The sequence below is a fragment of the Danio rerio genome, chromosome 9 (assembly GCF_049306965.1).
Source record: "Danio rerio strain Tuebingen ecotype United States chromosome 9, GRCz12tu, whole genome shotgun sequence".
NCBI classification, from domain to species: domain Eukaryota; kingdom Metazoa; phylum Chordata; class Actinopteri; order Cypriniformes; family Danionidae; genus Danio; species Danio rerio.
In genome coordinates, this window is record NC_133184.1 from 49475227 (window position 1) to 49495000 (window position 19774).

Below are 19774 nucleotides of genomic sequence, written 5' to 3' on the forward strand. Positions count from 1 at the left end.
AGATGAGCTGCAGGATCATAAATAACATGCACTAAAGAGTCTGGGGTTTGACATTTAAGGTCAAGCTGGCCGTTGTGACCTCTGGGTCATCAGGTCACGTCTGGTCAAATTTGGAGGAGTGTTTGAGCAAGACCGACAACATGTTCAGTTCAATTATTCAATTAGTTCAACCTATATCCAAGCGCGGGGGGGTGGGGGGGATTTTATTTCATTTTCAATAAAATGAAACCGTCCGTAACTATTATTTAAATAAATAGATAAAAATTCAATTCAATTCAATTCAATTATGCATGTTTTGTTTCTTCTATAAGAAATATCTATTGAGTTAAGGAGAAATTTTAATTTTTTTGTTATTTTATGTATTATAATAATTATTTACATCTCACATTCTCATTACACTAATGTGTTTGTGTGCATGCGTGTGTGTTTAATTTAAAGATATATAATTTATATTCCAACAATATCACAGCCCTCTGAAAGGGTATAATAATAAAAATAAATAAATAAATAAATAAATAAATAAATAAATAAATAAATAAATAAATAAATAAATAAATAAATAAATAAATAAATAATAACAGTGAGCTAAATTAGTGTGGCAGATTTTAGTGTGGTAAATAAATAGAAAAAAAACAGATGCTATATAACTAAGAAAAATAGTATTATTTGGTAAAAAAAGAACTAAATAATTAAATAAACAAAAAAAATAAAAACAAATTATAAAAATAAATAAATAATTAAATAACTTAAAATGTTTTTAAATGTGTTGATATCTTCTTTTCCCATAATGAATTTTGTACTGAAATATGAGATGCATATCTACAGAATAGAAAGCCACACGCCGTGAAGCTGCTCTGTGCCACAGGGGGAAGGCTATTGTTCAGCATTTACCAGCAGCTTTGTCATCCTGACAGCCGCATTTGCTACAGCAGAAAGACAAGCTCTGAAAACATGGCATTCAGAGTCCCGAATCAAAGCTGAGAATCCTCAATAAAAGACCGCACCAGACACAACAAACTCCACAGATATCACTATTTCAAATTCACAGATATGACTATTTAAAATGATAAAATCTGAGCCATGTTTAAAAGCTTTAAGTGGTCGGACTTAAAACTAAATAAATAAAAGTATTTGTGTTGTAAAAATGTGTTCAATTAATTAATAAATTTCTGAGTTTAACAAAAATAAAGGTCACACTTTATTTTGATGATCTGTTTGTTGAGTTTAAGTTACATTGCATCTACAGGCCAACTAATTCCCATTAGATTATAAGTAGACTGTTAGGTTGGGGTTAGGGTTAGGTTTAGTGTAAGTTGACATGTACTGGCAAAGTTTCTAATAGTCAGTTGAATGTCTGTATCAACAGATATTAAGCAGACAGTTTACTTATACTCAAATAAACCCTCAAAATAAAGTGTTACCGAAATAAACAATGTCATTATTCAGCCCATTTTTGATAAATGTTGAGTCAGTTCAGATCAATAAATGTCTTTTGCTATACTCAATTCAAATTTAAAGGGTCAGTTCACCTAAAAATGCTAATTTTACAGTATTTACTACTAGAAATACTGATAATGAGACGGCCTACAGAGAGGAGGTGCACACTCTAACGCAGTGGTGTGAGGAAATCCACCTCTCACTCAACATCAGCAAAACCAAGGAGCTGGTGGTGGATTTCAGGAGAGAGAAGAGAGAACACACTCCTATCACCATCAACGGGACACCAGTGGAGAGTCAGCACTTTCAAGTTGCTTGGAGTCCACATCGCTGTGGATTTGACATGGACTGCTCACACAGACGCAGTGCTGAGGAAGGTTTTGAATGAGCTCCCACATCCTCCACTCGTTCTACACCTGCACTGTTGAGAGCATCCTGTCTGGCTGTGTCAGCACCTGGTATGGAAACAGCACCAGCAGCAATCGCAAAGGCCAACATAGGATTGTGCGAACTGCTGGACGCGTAGTAGGAGGTGAGCTTTCCTCCCTCCAGTTCATCTACACCAGGCGGTGCATGAGGAAAGCCAAGAGAATTATCAGCGACTCCAGCCACCCAAGCCATTGACTTTTCTTTCTGCTACCCTCAGGCAGACGGTTCCGCAGCATCCGATCATGCACCAGCCGGCTGAAGGAAAGTTTCTTCCCTCAAACTATCAGGCTGATGAACACTTAACACACCACACACAGACTCTTCCATACCCCTCACTGCACACCATCAATATGCAGCATGCACTGCACTTTAACCAATCCATACATCCAATGCTGCCTACAACTATGTGGACATCTATTCCTTGTACATATCGCTGTCAATCTTACATTGTCCTGTTTTTTGGTGAGTATGCTGTTGTATTTTGCACTGTCGTTGTATTTGCACTGTTGTTGTATTTGCACTATCAGTATTTTGTATTGTCTGGAGCCAGCACCTAAGCTTTTAACTCATCATAGCACACGTGCTGCTGATGATGTGACAATAAAAATGATTTGATTTGATTAGTAATAAATATTATGTCAAAATGAAGTGAGTTTTGCCTTAAAACAAGTTAAAACTGTTTATATTTTCAAAATCAAAGGTTTGAGGCTGAATAAAATCCCAAAATGAATGAAATGTTATAAGAGCAGTTTGATTTACTCAGATTGGATTCAGTGATAAATATGTCTACATTTCTCCTCAGCTTCACTCCAACAGAACTCACAAGGTTTCCTTTAGCACTTACACTCTCTGCCCTCACAGAACAAGCAAAAACAAACAGTCTGATACACACACACACAAGAGCAAATGAGGTTAAAACTCCCAAAATATCCGAGGACGTTCTCCATCTCCTAACCTGAAACACAGCGCTGGCCAAGGTGTTTGACACTTGCAAACTAAAATATGCTGAGTTAATTCAACTTAATTTTGGGTCATATAGGTACAATACCAACCACAAGAAAATTATAAGACCAATTGTAAGCCCAACATTTGAAATTGTCCATATTTGACTCAATTTAGGTTAAAATAAAACATATTTATATATATATTTTTGTTCTCGAGTGTATGAACTGATTTTTAAAAATAAAAAAATAAATAAAATAAAAAAATCAACATTTTTTTTTTTAAATATGAAGGTAAACACATGTCAATATTTTCCTCATATAAAGCTACAGCGATAAAGAGTTCAGAACATGAATTCATTTGATGCTAGAGGCTGGGTTGTTTTAACCAAACTTTGGGTCAAATATGGAAAAACCCACCTGTGGGGTTTAAAAGTGTACTACAGGGCTGCACATTATGCAATATCTATATCTCAGGAAAGTGCAATAATTTAAATTAACTTATGTGCCAAGCATTATGTGCTGCATGCATAGATTGTTTATCCAAATCTGACCAATCAGATGAGGCCTTTATCTTAATGTCTGCCTTTTGCTGTTAGCTGAACCTAGAGTAGAAAGTAAACCCTAATGCTGTGAGACAAGAGAGGAAAATGACTACAGTCAATAAGAACCTGAATTTCCACAAAGGTTTTCAGTCATTCATGGTATTTTAAATTATAAATGTTTTACTTTGACATTGTTATATATATATATATATATATATATATATATATATATATATATATATATATATATATATATATATATATATATATATATATATATATATATATATATATATATTAATAATGGATCGTCTTAATTTAATATGATCATTCTTAATTACATAATCTTTACATAATTACATAACAAATTAACTACATGTTTTTAAATTACTCATAAAATATGATTTAAAGTTATAGCATAGGAAATAACAATAAGGCAACACTCAACAACATCACATATTTTCCCATTATCGTGTAGCCCTAAATTTAGCTGAACAAATGACCCAATGCAGAGTTTGTTTATATTTGACGCTGTAAAAAATGCTGGGTTCCACACAATTCCTTCATGTTAATTGTTTTATGTTCAATCCACTTTATGTTCAATTCACTTTAAAAACAGCATTTTTTTTACAGTGTATGCCTACAGTACATTTGAAAAAGGTGCAATCTGAAATGTTCTTCTAAAATTAGCATTTTTCCCAACCTCCCATGTTTATGTTTAGTTATTTCATTTATTATTACTATTTATAATTATTTATTAAAGGCAATGAATGTCTTTTATTTGCCATAAAAATGAAATGACTGAAGATAAACAGACTGTTAAAAATGTTGGGTTCCAAACAATTGATTTGTGTTAGAACAACATGAAAGGATTAAGATAACTTACTAATTTTGACAAATTTGAACATAAAACAATTAGGCTGTCCCCCCCCAAAAAAAATCAAGTAATGTGTGGTTTCAGCTCATTTTAAAAAATTATTTTAAACAAATAACATATCATTTTTTGAGTGCACATCTGTCCAAAATGCTGGGTTTCACACAATGCCTTCATGTTTTCCAAATACAAATCGCTTAAATTGACTAAGTCATTTTTACATATTGAAGTGGATCAAACATAAAACAACAATTTTAATTGTCTCAAACAAACCATCAAGAATTGAGTTGTTTCAGCTAATTTTAAATAATTGTTTTAAACAAATAACATATGTGATTTTTTTTTTTTTTTGAGTGGGGTTTCACATAGTTCCTTTATGTTCTCCCAACACAAGTTGCTTAAATTGACTTAATCGTTTTTACAATTTCAAGAATATTGAACATAAAACAATTAAGTTGTGCCCAAAAAAACTCAGGAATTGTGTGCTTTCAGCTCATTTTAAATGAGTAATTTTAACAAACAACATATGTTTTTTTTTTTTAAGTGCAGAGACATAAAAATGCTGGGTTCCACACAATTGCTTCATGTACAACCAACACAAATTGCTTAAATTAACTTAATCGTTTTCACAAATTTAAGTAGATTGAACATAAAACATTTAAGTTGTCCAAAAAAAAACTTACGAATTGCATTGTTTCAACTCATTTTAAATAAGTAGTTTAAATAAGCAGCAAAAGTCATTTTCTGAGTGCACAAGCCTGTCAAAATGTTCATTTAAAAATAAAAATTTCATAGGTTTTTGCATCTGAACTATTTATTTCTCCTCGAATTTCTTCCAACAGAACACACACAAGATTTCCTACAGCACTTACACTCTCTAACTTCACAGAACGAGCAAAAACAAACCATCTCAAGCACAAAAACACACACATAAGAGCAAATGAGGGTTACAATTCTCTCTCAGTAGCAGCAGCAGCGAGCCGAGCCTCCATCTGCTTACCTGAAACACAGCGGTGGCCATCCTCAATGATTATGAATGTGTGCGTATGTGTGTGTGTCAGCCACAGCGCCGCATTCTCCTCCGAGCACAGAGTATCACAACACACACACATATACCTCTCTCAAACACACGCTGTAATCCGGCCAGCAGAAAAGTGTGTGCGCGCAAACACACACCGCTGCTTTCTTGGCTTCTTGAGAAAAGCTGAAATGTTGACTCACATTCCCTGTTCACTCCAGCCAGAGGAGAGAAAAAAAAAAGAAGATCATAAAAAAAGATATTCACACTATATATGGCTATGGAGTGAGAGAGGAGGTCAGATCCAGCAACAGCAGCTAGAAAACTGAGCGAGGGAGCGACAGAACGAACGAACGAGTGCACGGCACGGAAATCTAGGAAGTCTGACTGCAGGCTACAGCCATTCCCCTTCCTCACACTTTTACTTCACCCTCCCTTTTTTTTTTTGTTCATTCTCTCTCTCTCGCTCGCTCACTCACTCACTCTCGCTCGCTGTGAGCATTTATGGAACAGACAGGGAAAAAATCCTTGTAAAAATATACACAGAGTCCAAAATTAACACTCATTATAGGCCAAATTCAAGCAAAAAAAAAAAAAGACAAAACAAATAAAGCAAAGTTACGCATCAGCTGACCAGTAACTTTATTGGTAATGGCAAAAAGCAGTTGATATGTGTTTATTTTTTAAAACTGATAAGACATTAGATAATACACAGGTTGAAATGACTTGACTGAAAATAAACTAAACATAAAATAAGATATAAGAGCAATATCACACGAGTAGCAGTGTGATATGGCTGTATGAGTGCCTTAGCGTACCACCAGTGCTGATATACAGCCATATTGCACTGCTACGAGTGTGATATTGCATTTATACAACAGTTTGATGGTAAAATCATGTATATAAAAAAGAAAATCAAACAATGAGAGTCTATAACGATTTTGTTTTAGAAACTACTTTTTTCCGCCATTCATTCACATCTGCAGCTGGTGTCAGAACAGCAGAAGTTGTTACTTATTTACCGATATCACTTTAGAGCTAGTGTTTGAATGACTCTCTATAGCGTAATGTCTAAGGTGATGATAAAACAGCTGATTTTGCTCACACTTTAAGATTACAAGGCTGAACGTGACAGTACTATAATAATAATAATAATAATAATAATAATAATAATAATAATAATAATAATTATTATTATTATTATTATTATTATTATTAATTTTATTATCATCATTATTATTAGTAGTATTATTAGTAGTAGTAGTATTACTATTATTATATTATATTATATTATTCTAGTAGTAGTATTTAATGTTATTAATATGATTATTATTATGATGATAATGATGATGATGATGATTATTATTATTATTATTATTATTATTATTATTATTCATTCATTCATTCATTCATTCATTTTCTTATCGGCTTAGTACCTTTATTAATCTGGGGATGCCACAGCGGAATGAACCGCCAACTTATCCTGCCCGTTTTATTCACAGCGTATGCCCTTCCAGCCCATCTCTGGGAAACATCCACACGCACACATACACACACACACTCACACTATGGAAAATTTAGCCTACCTAATTCACCTGTACAGCATGACTTTGGACTGTGGGGGAAATAATTAAATTATTATTAATATTAATAATTTTATTATTATTATTATTATTATTATCATTATTATTGTTGTTGTTGTTGTTGTTGTCTTTTCGATCATTGATTTTTGTTATTATTATTATTATTAGTAGTAGTAGTAGTAGTAGTAGTACAATTACTATTACTTTTTATTATTACTATTTACCCAAACACAGCTGAAAGTTTTGTGACTGGACATGGTTTCTCTCTCCCCACTCTCTCTCTCTCTCTCTCTGGTTGTTATCAAGTTCTCAGTTTACAGGTTTAACATGAGTTGACAAGCTGAAAGGCAGAGTGAGTTACGCAGAGCAGGAACAGAGCTCAGCGTGATCCGTGTCCCTGTAAATAGTCAATCTGAAGAACACGCAGAAACTATTAACACGATCCTAAAGCTCTCCCAGACACAACCTGACATTTAAAACAAACCTCTTTAATCCCCTCTAAAACAGCCATCAGTCTGAAGAAACCTCACAATCTGCACATTTTATACAAGCACACAACACCACTACATCTGCAGTGCAGCTCCTGAAGGAAATGCCAGAGTCCGTTTATCATTAGCTTTGTTTCATACACATATTTTTATATTTTTATTCTATTTCTGAAGTTATTATGAAGCATGATGGGATGTGTTTGTTTGATATTGTTTTTGAGGGATTTTAGTTTGTATGCATTTGAATTTGTTTGTTGGGTCATGATGCTACCACCCTAATTGAATTGCCCCTGGTGGGAATAATAGAGTTGCTAAACTAAACTATTTTTGTGCGCATTTTGAAATATTGCCTAAAATATATTTAATGGAAACACCAAGATGTCTTTGAAAATGTGCATAAACGCTTTATCCAATAAAACAAAATGTACAAAATCTACAATAGAAACACTTTTACCAAATAAATTCCAGTATGCGAATCAAAAAAGTCCTGTGATTTAGTTTTAACAGATCATGTGGTGATAAAAATGGGCATGATGGGACAGCATTAAAGTTGAGATCCCGAAATGAGAAAAAGAATGTAGGGCACCTTCATGATTTCATCCTTGGGGAACTGATTGGATCATTGGAAGATTGGCATTACAAACAAAATGAAGGAAGATTGACAAATGGATGAAAGCAAGACAGAAATGAGACGCCCTGATAGCCCTGCTCTAAAATACTGTTAACCTCGCCCTAAAACAGAGCTAGCCCCGCCCCAAAAATTATGATGGTCCCGCCCTAAAATACTGATAACCCACCCTAAAAGTCTAATAGTGCCTCCCTAAAATACTGACATCCCATCCAAAAAGACTGTTAGCTCCATCCTAAAATCTTGATAGCGCCATCCTAAAAGACTGATAGCTCCAACCTAAATGTCTGATAGTCTCTCCCTAAAATACTGACAGCCCTGTCCAAAAAGACTGTTAGCCCCACCCTAAAATCTTGATAGCCCCATCCTAAAAGATTGATAGCTCCACTATAATGTCTGATATAAGCCCCTTTCACACATACAGACCTTTCCGGAAAATTACCGGCAATTTTCCGGAAAGGTTGTATGTGTGAACAGGCCCTTTTTGAAAATACCGGTAAATTCGTTCTGGCTATTTTCCGGAAAGAGAAGTTGTAACATTACCAGTAATTTGCCGGAATGCTGCGCTGTGTGAATGCAGAAGGAAGATTGCCGGAAAGAGCGTCCACGTCTAGAACGTCCTGACGTGAGACACCTACTTTAGCCAATCAGAACAGTCAGACGCATTCACGTGCACGCGGTTTATGAGAATAAAAGCCTTTGAATATTTTTCCAGACACCTTTAGCTGCTAGATGTTAGTCAGATAACGTTTCTATGTTCCTTCTTAATGCTAACTGTGTAAATAATTATTGATAAAATGTTTATGATAATCCGTTGTTTGTTTACCTTCAAGCTTTGCGTGTGCCCGTGAGCGCCCATAGCGCCAGCACACACACATATCATGAACATCCCGACATGCGAAAGTGTTCCTCTATGTTTTCATTGGAGTTGTACTATATACTGATCCATCCAAAGAATTTGTAATGTAGTCAAATGTTTACAAACACAAGCGCAGCCGTTTAGAGGTCATTTCTGGTTAATGATATCAGAATTTACCGGCATTTTGCGATAGATGTGTGAATGCTCTTTTCCGAAAAAATTCCGTAACGTCCTCGCCTGTGTGAACAGTGCTATTTTGGATTTACCGGTAAAGTCGTTCCGGAAATTTCCGGATATTTACCGGTATCACTGTGTGAAAGGGGCTAAAGTCTATCCCAAAAATACGGACAGCCCAGCCCAAAAAGACTGTTAGCCCTGCCCTAAAAGTCTGATGGTCCCACCTTAAAATACTGATAGCCCACCCTAACAGACTGATAGCCCCGTCCTAACACACTGATAGTCCCTCTCTAAAATACTGATAACCCACCCTAAAAGACTGATAGTCCCACCCTAAAAGACTGATAGCTCCTCCTTAAAATACTGACAGCCCTGCCCGAACACTGTTAGCCTCACCCTAAAATCTTGATAGCCCCGTTCTTTGTCCTCATTTGTAAGTCGTTTGTCCTCATTTGTAAGTCGCTTTGGATAAAAGCGTCTGCTAAATTACTAAATGTAAATGTAAATGTAAAAGACTGATAGTACCGCCCTAAAAGACTGACAGCCCCGCCCCAAAAGATTGGTAGCCCCGCCCTAACAGTCTGATAGTCCCTCTCTAAAATACTGATAACCCACCCTAAAAGACTGATAGTCCCACCCTAAAAGACTGATAGCTCCTCCTTAAAATACTGACAGCCCTGCCCGGAAATCTCGATAGACCCATCTTAAAAGACTGATAGTCCCACCTTAGGAAAGTGATAGCCCTGCCCTAAAATACTAATAGCACCGCCTGAAAAGACTGTTACTGTAGCTCCGCTCTAAAATACTAATAGCCCCGCCCTAAAAGACTACGGAAAAACAGGCAGCTGATGATACAGGAATCACGAACAGCAAGGAATTTAGCTGTGGCTTCGGGGCTGTTTGAGAGCAAAGCCATTACTGAGGGGAAACTGACAGCTTTAGTGCCGAAACCTTTAGCCCTGAGGATACAAACTTATTTTCAAACTCTAATTCTCCTTTAGTTTTACAACAACAACATGCTACAGGTGTTTGACTGCATCAGACAGTCGTGTTGAGACTGAATCTATTGAGAAATAAATGTAAAAATAAAATAATAATAATAAAAGATTAATTTTCTAGACTTCTATGTTTGCTTGTTGGTGTAAAAAATTACATTAATATCCAGTTCATTTATTATACAAAAGTACAATTTTATTTTTAAAAAAGTATAAAATAAATAAATAAATAAATGAAACAAAATAAACAAATTGATTAATTAATTAATTAATTGATTAATGTAAATTAAATTAAAGAAAATAAAAAGGCTGTAAGGGCAGCTCAAATAAGTCAGACAACTGTATAGAATTGTATTTAGATAAGAATAAAATAAATAAATAAATACAGTAAATAAATAAATAAATAAATAAATATAAAAATAAATAAATAAATTAATTAATTAATACAAATAAAATAAAATGATAATAGAAAACCAATACTGTTAGGGTAGCTCAAATGAGTCAGACAACTGTATTGAATTGTATTAAAATAAGAATAAAATAAATAAATAAATAAATAAATACAAGACAAAATAAATAAATAAATAATAAATAATTAAATAAATTAATAAATTAATTAATTAAATAATAATTAATAAATAAATACATTTATTAATTAATTAATTAATTAATTAATTAAAATTAAATACAATGAAAATATAACCAAATAAAATAAAATGTAATAAAAATTAAATTAAATTAAATTAAATTAAATTAAATTAAATTAAATTAAATTAAATTAAATTAAATTAAATTAAATTAAAAAAATAAAATGAAAGAAAGGATGTTAGGGTAGCTCAAACAACTGTATTGAATAGTATTAAAATAAGAATAAAATAAATAAATAAATAAATAAATAAAGGACCAAAATAACTAAATAAATAAATAATTACAGGACTAAAATAAAAAAAAATAAATAAATAAATAAATAAACAAGAACAACTGGATAAGACAATTGTATGAAATTGTATTATATTTAGAATAAAATATAATGTTAAATAATCTAATTAACTAACTAACTAACGCATTAATTAAAATAATATAAAAAAATAAAATAAAAAATAAAAATGATTAAATCCTAGCATTTTTCTGCATAGTAAGCATTAATCCCATGTGAATGAGTTCAAAAAACAGAACCTTGCACCATGCATGCCATCAATACAAAATACTGTAAAATCTCATTCAATACAACTGTCTTCAAAAAGCTTCAGTTCAATGCAGCTGGGCACCAAAGCCAACAAACAGGTTTATCGTAGGCTTATTTCAGCGCTGTTTATGAGAGCAGATAGCATTATCTATTTTCACAAACACCACAAAAACCATTAGAGTCTCTGTGCGAGTGTGTTTAAGTGTGTCTAAAGTGAACAGTTCTTAGAGAAAGATTGAAGCTCAACACAATGATTTCTCTGTTCAATCCTGTGTTCAAATTACACTTATTCTGCCCTCACAGAACAACATGCAGAATCATAGCATTACCTTTTGGCCTGGTTTTCAACAGGTGGATATGTAACTACAGCATTATGGGACGAATTGCATCTTTTTCTACAGACAAGCGTTCAAATAAATAGTGTTCTGATGAAGCATTTAAATAATAAAAAATATGTAATGCAATGTAATGTGTAGTTATATAGCGCATTTTATTGTGTATGGCAATACACCCAAGCGCTTTACAATCATGGGTTGGGGAGGTATTGTAATAATACAATAACAATGTTTTTCTTATTAAATGGAAGTCATAAGAGGCCATGTAATGAAATTTTTTTCTCTCTTGTTTTGTCATGATCATGACTTAATAATCTTGTGATCTCAACATAACTCGTTTTCTAGTGATCTCGATTTAACAGTTGTTTTCTTGTGATAACGACTTCATTTTCTCGTGATCTCAACATAACTCGTTTTCTAGTGATCTCGATTTAACAGTTGTTTTCTTGTGATAACGACTTCATTTTCTCGTGATCTCAACATAACTCGTTTTCTAGTGATCTCGATTTAACAGTTGTTTTCTTGTGATAACGAATTCATTTTCTCGTGATCTCGACAAAACTCGTTTTCTAGTGATCTCGATTTAACAGTTGTTTTCTTGTGATAACGACTTCATTTTCTCGTGATTTCGACATAACTCGTTTTCTTGTGATCTCAATTTAACAGTTGTTTTCTTGTGATAACGACTTCATTTTCTTGTGATCTCGACATAACTCGTTTTCTTGTGATCTCGACATAACAAAAAGTTGTTTTCTTGTAATAACTACTTAATTTTCTCGTGATCTCAACATAACAAAAAGTTGTTTTCTTGTAATACGGTGATGCGGTGGCACAGTCGATAGTACTGTCACCTCGCAGCAAGAAAGTCGCTAATTCAAGCCTCGCCTGGGTCAGTTGGCATTTCTGTGTGGAGTTTGCATGTTTCCTCAGGGTGCTCCGGTTTTCCCCACTGTCCAAAGACATGAGGTACAGGTGAATTGGGTAAGCTAAATTGTCGGTGGTGTATGTGTGTAAATGAGTGTGTATAGATGCTTCCCAGAGATGGGTTGCAGCTGGAAAGGCATCCGCTGCGTAAAACATATGCTGGGTAAGTTGGCGGCTCATTCAGCTGCGGCAACCCCAGATTAATGAAGAGACTAAGCTGAAAAATAAAAATGAATGAATGAATGAATGTTTTCTTATGATAACGACTTAATTTTCTTATGATCTTGACATAACAAATAAAAGTTGTTTTCGCGTGATAATGACTTAATTTTCTTAACTAATTTTGTCGTAACTCGTTTTGTTGTGATCTTGACATAACAAAAAGTTGTTTCTTGTGATACCGACTTAATTTTCTTATGATCTCGACATAAATAATTTTCTCGTGATCTCGACATAAATAAAAGTTGTCATGTAGTGATCATGACTTATTGTTTTGCTCTTTTTTATATATGTATTAATTATTATTATTATTATTATTATTATTATTATTATTATTATTATTATCTGGCCAATGTCTGGCCAGTGAGTCTGAACTGGCCCTGCGAACAGGGAGAGAATAGCCTACTTGCAGACGCGCATTCATGCAACACATTTAAGACATTCAGAACAGCCATAATAATGAGCGCAAACGCTCATGATTAATGTACATTCATTATTATATCCATGTATATGATTACTGTTACCTATTTAAAGCTACTCTATATAGTGCAAAATAATGCACTGCATTGCGTTTATTATGGAGTGGTGATTAACGAATAATCCATAATTGATTGTTAATTTAAATGATGATCGATCACAGGATTTTGTGGAAATTGAAACAAACCAACTCAGTTATTTTAAACAAAGTTTAAGAAATTTAAAAAATCTTGCGCTTTCTGATCTGTCATTTCGTATCATTCTCCTCACTCCTGCAGCTGGCGGGGCACTTCCGTACAAGCCTGTACTTCGCACTCTTACGGAACTTAGCTCTGCATTGCCGCGGCTATGTCTAGGGCATCCAGGCAATAAACATTGCAATTATTATTCATTAACAGTAAAATAAATATATTAATTAATGAATTGTATTTCAATTATTTATAAAAATGTAATAATAGTAATAATAATAATAATAATAATGATAATATTTTATGTACTTTTATTTCTCTGTACATTTCCGAAAGAAAGTTGCTCTTTTTTCAGTAGACATAATAAATTGTATGCTCCCCTACACCCCAACTCATTCATTATGTTCCGCTGACTCTGGCCTTCTCGCTGTCCCTAGGTACTGCCTCTCTTCAATGGGGGGCATATCATTTAGTGTTATTGCACACAATCTCTGGAACTCTCCACCACGCTCACTCCGCTCTGCTAATAATATCTCTGAATTCAAATCCTTACTTAAGACTCACTTATTTTCTAAATGCTTCACTGGCACTGATCTGCCAAACTGACCACCTTATCTGATCCACCTCCACTCTGCTCAATTGTCTCCTAGGTCTTGTTTGTGTAATTCCAGTTTGTTATATTTGACTTCATGTTTGTTTATCTTTTTGTCGCATTCCTTGTAAAGTGTACTTGAGCTCTGGAAAGGTGCGATATAAATAAAAATTATTATTATTATTATTATTATTATTAATATTATTATTATTATTATTATTATTATTATTATTATGCTATATATCATTGCGCAGTTTTCTTTTTTCCATGTTTCAGGCTGACGTTGTTAAGTCCTGCCGTCTAATCAGCTTTTTCACAAAGCCAACAATTGATGTTCTATTCACGAAGTCCTATCGGAAAACATGAGCCGTTTGTTTGCTGATATCAGAAATAATTACACAGAAGCCTCGAGCATCAAAGCGAGTGTCTGTTGGGATGGTCCCACACCAGATGTTAGCATGAAGTAAATCCGCAGAATCCAGCATTAATGACAAGCCTGACGAAAGAGGAGGAGAAAACGAGGGAAATTCACACCATCCCATCACAAACACACACTGGCCCTTTCTCAAAGCAGACACTTTACGTGGATCTACACTTGTTTTTAAAGACTATTGCACACTATGTTTCGTCCCCTTGAGGCTGCTATGCAACATTGCGACAAACTAATTTGTAGGATATTTTGTTTTGGATTTTCGCATTCCATTATTTAATGTGGACAAACTTTATTGGTATGTACAATTCTCCCTATCAACAAACCATTAACTACAGTTGAAGTCTAAATTATTAGCCCTCCGGTGATTTTTTTTTTCTTTTTTTAAATATTTCCCAAATGATGTTTAACAGACCAAGGAAATTTTCAAAGTATGTCTGATAATATTTTTTTCTTCTGGAGAAAGTCTTATTAGTTTTATTTTGGCTAAAATAAATGTAATTTTACATAAATAAAAAAAACATTTTAAGGACAAAATTATTAGCCACTTTAAAGCTATATATTTTTTTAATTAGTCTACAGAGCAAACCATCATTATAAAATGACTTGCCTAATTACCCTAACCTGCCTAGTTAACCTCATTAACCAAGTTAAGCCTTTAAATGTCACTTTAAGCTGTATAGAAGTATCTTGAAAAATGTGTAGTAAAATATTATTTACTGTCATCATGGCAAAGCTAAAATAAATCAGTTATAAAAAGTGACTATTAAAACAATTATGTTTAGAAATGTGTTGAACAAATCTTCTCTCTGTTAAACAGAAACCAGAGGAAAAATAAACAATTGGGCTAAAAATTATTTTCTAAAAAGTACTTTTCTAATTTAAAGAAATAAGTTGTTTTGCTTGTAGAACACATATATTCATAAATATATGCTCTGTCTTTTTTTAACTTGATCTCCTTGGGATATAAAGACTTTTGCTACTTATTTGAGATTAGTTGAAACAACAAAATAATAATAATTATATATATATATATATATATATATATATATATATATATATATATATATATATATATATATATATATATATATATATATATATATAATTTTTTTCTTCAATCCACTTAAATCCACTTCTATGTTATGCTGCTTTGTAACATTGTAAAATTGTTACAGACATAAAGATGAATTGAATTGAACTAAATGTGTAGAGAAACAATTAAGTTAGCTTAATTTATCTGTGTTTGGACCACATGGATTAGGAATTGTGTAGAACCCAAACTTTGTTTTACAGTGAATTTAGACAACATTTTCCTAGCAAATCAAAATTATAGAATGGAATGCTCGACTCCATAATCACAAACATCATACAAATAAAAAAATAAATAAATAAATAAAATGTGCATTTATGACGTGACATTCACACAGGTGAGTGGGCCGGAAAACCACCTGTAGAAACATTCTTCTCTCCTTAAAAAAAAAAAAAAAAAAAAACTACTAAGGAAGTCAATAGGGTTTATGCCGAAGCATGCTAATAGGACTTTTAATTTGCCAGTAACCTGGGTTAAGCGCTTTCCGGCGAATTGAATGCCAATGCAAAAACCGGTGCGTTTAAGGTCTGTTTTCTTTAAAAATCAGCGATTTCCACTAGCTGAGTGATATCCGATTTAAAGTGGGTCTCAGATTGTACAAGAAGCACTGCATTAAATTACATGTTACCCTGCCATGTCTTTATAATATGAGCATTTATTTTACCCCAGTATATTCAATGGAGCTTCTGCGCTAGCCTGCCGATTCTGACGGGCGCGTGCGTGTGAACGGCTTTTTGTCTCGTTTTACGCTTAAGCAACTAAATAAATGCCAAAGTTTATTTAACTGAATGTATTTTAATGACATTACAATATCGATACTGTAAAAGGAACCGTATAAAACGGAAAAAAGTTCACAATAACAGCTCACTGGAAGTTTATCAGTATGGGAAAAACACTAGCTCGGCATATACCCTATTGGTACCAGTAACCAGCATTTTACAAAACACACTTTGCAAGAAAGAAACTCAAATAGGTTTTGAACAAGAATGAGTAAACAATTACAGATTTTTTTAATTTTTGGGTGCAGTAGCAATAGCAATAGTATCACAATGTTCTTTTGAATAGCTAGAAATAAATATTCGCAGGCATATAATTCAATCACTGAGGTTAAAAAGTCAACACCAAGAAGCTACTTAATATTGTTTGTGGACACAATCACGTGTAACTGCATACGCATTCATAACCTAATAAGAATGCCAACACTGATATTTTTGAACAGCAAAACAGGATAAAGGGCTTCATTTCACATCTATCTTTGCTTACAAAAACAACAACAGAAACACCAACAAAGAATGCAGAGCTGTCTTTAAAAAAAAAAAAAAAATCCCCTATTACATGTCGGCGTGTAATGAGTCTGACATATTTCCTGTGTCCTGGATTTTATTATCTTTAATGATCCTCTTGGTGCTGCCTGTAATAAGCATGGTTATGGCCATAAGTAACACTCAAGGTGATGGTTAATGTCTAAAGCCAGTGTAAGGAAAAATGAATGCCAGATAATGTGGCACAAGAGTCAAAAATGCAGTGTTAGGAAAATTACAGTGGTCGAGAGAACTTAACATGCTGCAACTTATACTGTAAAAATGCTGGGTTCAATACAATCGATCTGTGTTGGGACAACATGAAGGAATTAAGTTAACTTAAGTTTTACAGATTGAAGTGGATTGAACATTCATACATCCATTCATTTTCTTGTCGGCTTAGTCCCTTTATTAATCCGGGGTCGCCACAGCGGAATGAACCGCCAACTTATCCAGCAAGTTTTTACGCAGCCGCAACCTATCTCTGGGAAACATCCGCAAACACTCAATCACACACACACTACAGGCAATTTAGCCCAATTCACCTGTACCGCATGCCTTTGGACTGTGGTGGGAAACCGGAGCACACGGAGGAAACCCACGCGAACGCAGGGAGAACATGGAAACTCCACACAGAAACGCCAACTGAGGCGAGTCTCGAACCAGCAACCCAGCAACCCTTTTTGCTGTGAGGCGACAGCACTACCTACTGCGCCATTGCTTCGCCCATGGATTGCACATAACATAATTAGTTTGTCACAAGAAATCTCAAGAATTGTGTCGTTTCAGCTCATTTTAAATAAGTAGTTTGAATAAACAGCAAGCATAATTTTTTGAGACAACATCTTTATCAGTTTCATGATTAGAAAAAAAGGCGACGCAGGGGCACAGTGGGTAGCACGTTTGCCTCACAGCAAGAAGGTCGCTGGTTCGATCCTCGGCTCAGTTGGCGTTTCTGTGTGGAGTTTGCATGTTCTCCCTGCCTTCGCGTGGGTTTCCTCCGGGTACTCCGGTTTCCTCCACAGTCCAAAGACATGCGGTACAGGTGAATTGGGTAGGCATAATTGTCTGTAGTGTATGAGTGAGTGTGTGTGTGTATGTGTGGAAGTTTCCCAGAGATGGGTTGTGGCCGGAAGGGCATCCGCTGCGTAAAAATTTGCTGGATAAGTTGGCGGTTCATTCCGCTGTGGCGACCCCAGATTAATAAAGGGACCAAGCCGACAAGAAAATGAATGAATAAATGAATTATTAGAAAATAGAAAATGCACAGCAAATCTTCATAACACACGCACATTTTGATCAGAAAAAAGTTGACCAAAGTTAGCATGTTGTATTTGTATTATATTGTCCTTTCCATTATTAGCCAACTAAAAGAGCCTGATCTTTTATATTATTCTTATCTACAGATTATTTTAATTATAATAATTAACAAAGCTTTGTTCATTTATTTTAGTTAAATTTTAAAATATTTTTAGTTAAAGATATTTGGCTCTATTTTAAGGATCTAGATCTTAACAATTTAAGTTTAAAACGCATGTCCAAATGCACCTTTGCTATTTTAAAGATGGAAAAAATATGCTTATGCTTTTATTCTCTTGATGAGTTATGGTTATGCTTTGAGCAAAATGTGCATTAAACCAAACAGAAACTCATCTCCCATTCCCTTAAAGAGTTAGTTGTGTTGCACCATGGCGCATTTACTATTTACATGGTGGACTTTATAAGTGGAAGAACTGAACGGAAAAACTGAACGCTTCACTATCGAGAAAACAGTTAAACAGATGATCTGCAGCGTGAAATAAAGAATGAGCCTCCTACATTCAGCCTCTTTACTTTACTTTCACTCTTTACTCTGGTGGATAAGGAAACGGTGTTGTACATGCTCTATTTAATATTTAATTTAGTTTGTTAAGCGCAAAGACTTGTTTCAAGACTATTTCTAAATTCAGTTCTAATTTCCAGCAAACAAATAAATGAACAATAATAACAAAGTGTGGTCAAAAAACTGAGTCATATTAAATTCAATTCAATTCAGCTTTATTTGTATAGCGCTTTTACAATGTAGATTGTGTCAAAACAGCTTCACATAAATGGTCATAGTAACTGGATCAGGGTACTTCAGTTTTTAGTGTTTAAGTTCAGTTCAGTTTAGCTCAGTTCAGTGTGGTTTGAAATCATTACTGAGAGTCCAAACACTGAAGAGCAAATTCATCGATGCGTAGCTTTTCAGATCCTGAACCATGCAAGCCAGTGGCAAACACACGTCCTGTTCTTATGCCCCAAATGGTGATGCAGTCGTCTCTAAAACACCACAGGTGGACAAATCTAAATTAGTTTCTTATTAAAACAAATATAAATATGCATATAATAAATAATACTACTACTAATAATAATAACAATTATGCAAATGCAAATCGCCATAAATCAATTGAAAAAAAACACCCAGATATGAAAATAAAAAAAAATTTGTAACATTTTAATCCTTTAAATTTTTTCATAAGTAAGTGTTTTTGTGTATTGCTGTACATCCTGTGTGTATTAAGCATTTGAACCTGAATAGGTGCACAACTAATGAACATTGTGCTGGACTTTTACTTTTGCTTGACCAATGGCGTAGTCTATTTCAGTTTCTCAAAATAGCAAAGCATCAACAATGCGCCTTAACACACCTCCTTTATAGGCCGGCACATCCATGAATGAGTCCACAAAGTAGTGCAAATGGATTTGCTATTTAAATAACATGGCACAAAACGCGAAAATTAGGGTGGCACTGGTCTAAAAATAGCAACAAATCATGGAAACACGTCTTGTGCCTTATTGCGAGCGTTTCACAGTTAGTTTATGTTGTGAGGATTTGCAACAAGTGTTAAACCAGTGAAGATATTTGCTTAATTTGCTGGTGTTTTTTATGTGTTTTCTTTGTGTTTTCTTAAAAAAAAATAAAGTGTTATCAAATGTAAAATCAGCTCTGGAAATTTAAGGAGCAGCTATAAAAAACCTGCAAACAAACCACTTCACAATAAGCTTTCATTAGGTAATATTAGTAAGTATATCT

The 19774-nt window shown here is 33.9% G+C and overlaps 1 protein-coding gene across 43 annotated transcripts in view; it reads right to left on the bottom strand.

Annotated features, from left to right (window-relative positions):
* The window catches only part of tns1b (tensin 1b), a 488173-nt gene that overhangs the window by 226843 nt on the left and 241556 nt on the right, over positions 1–19774 (bottom strand). For 8 of the 43 annotated variants that reach the window (XM_073913206.1, XM_073913202.1, XM_073913204.1 and 5 more), the window contains exon 1: positions 5227–5629. The exons of the other annotated variants lie outside the window; for them this stretch is intronic. In XM_073913206.1, coding sequence (XP_073769307.1) covers positions 5227–5247 — 21 coding nt within the window. In that variant the 5' untranslated portion in view covers positions 5248–5629. Of the gene's footprint in view, positions 1–5226; positions 5630–19774 lie in introns of those variants that run through there. 43 annotated transcript variants of the gene reach the window in all.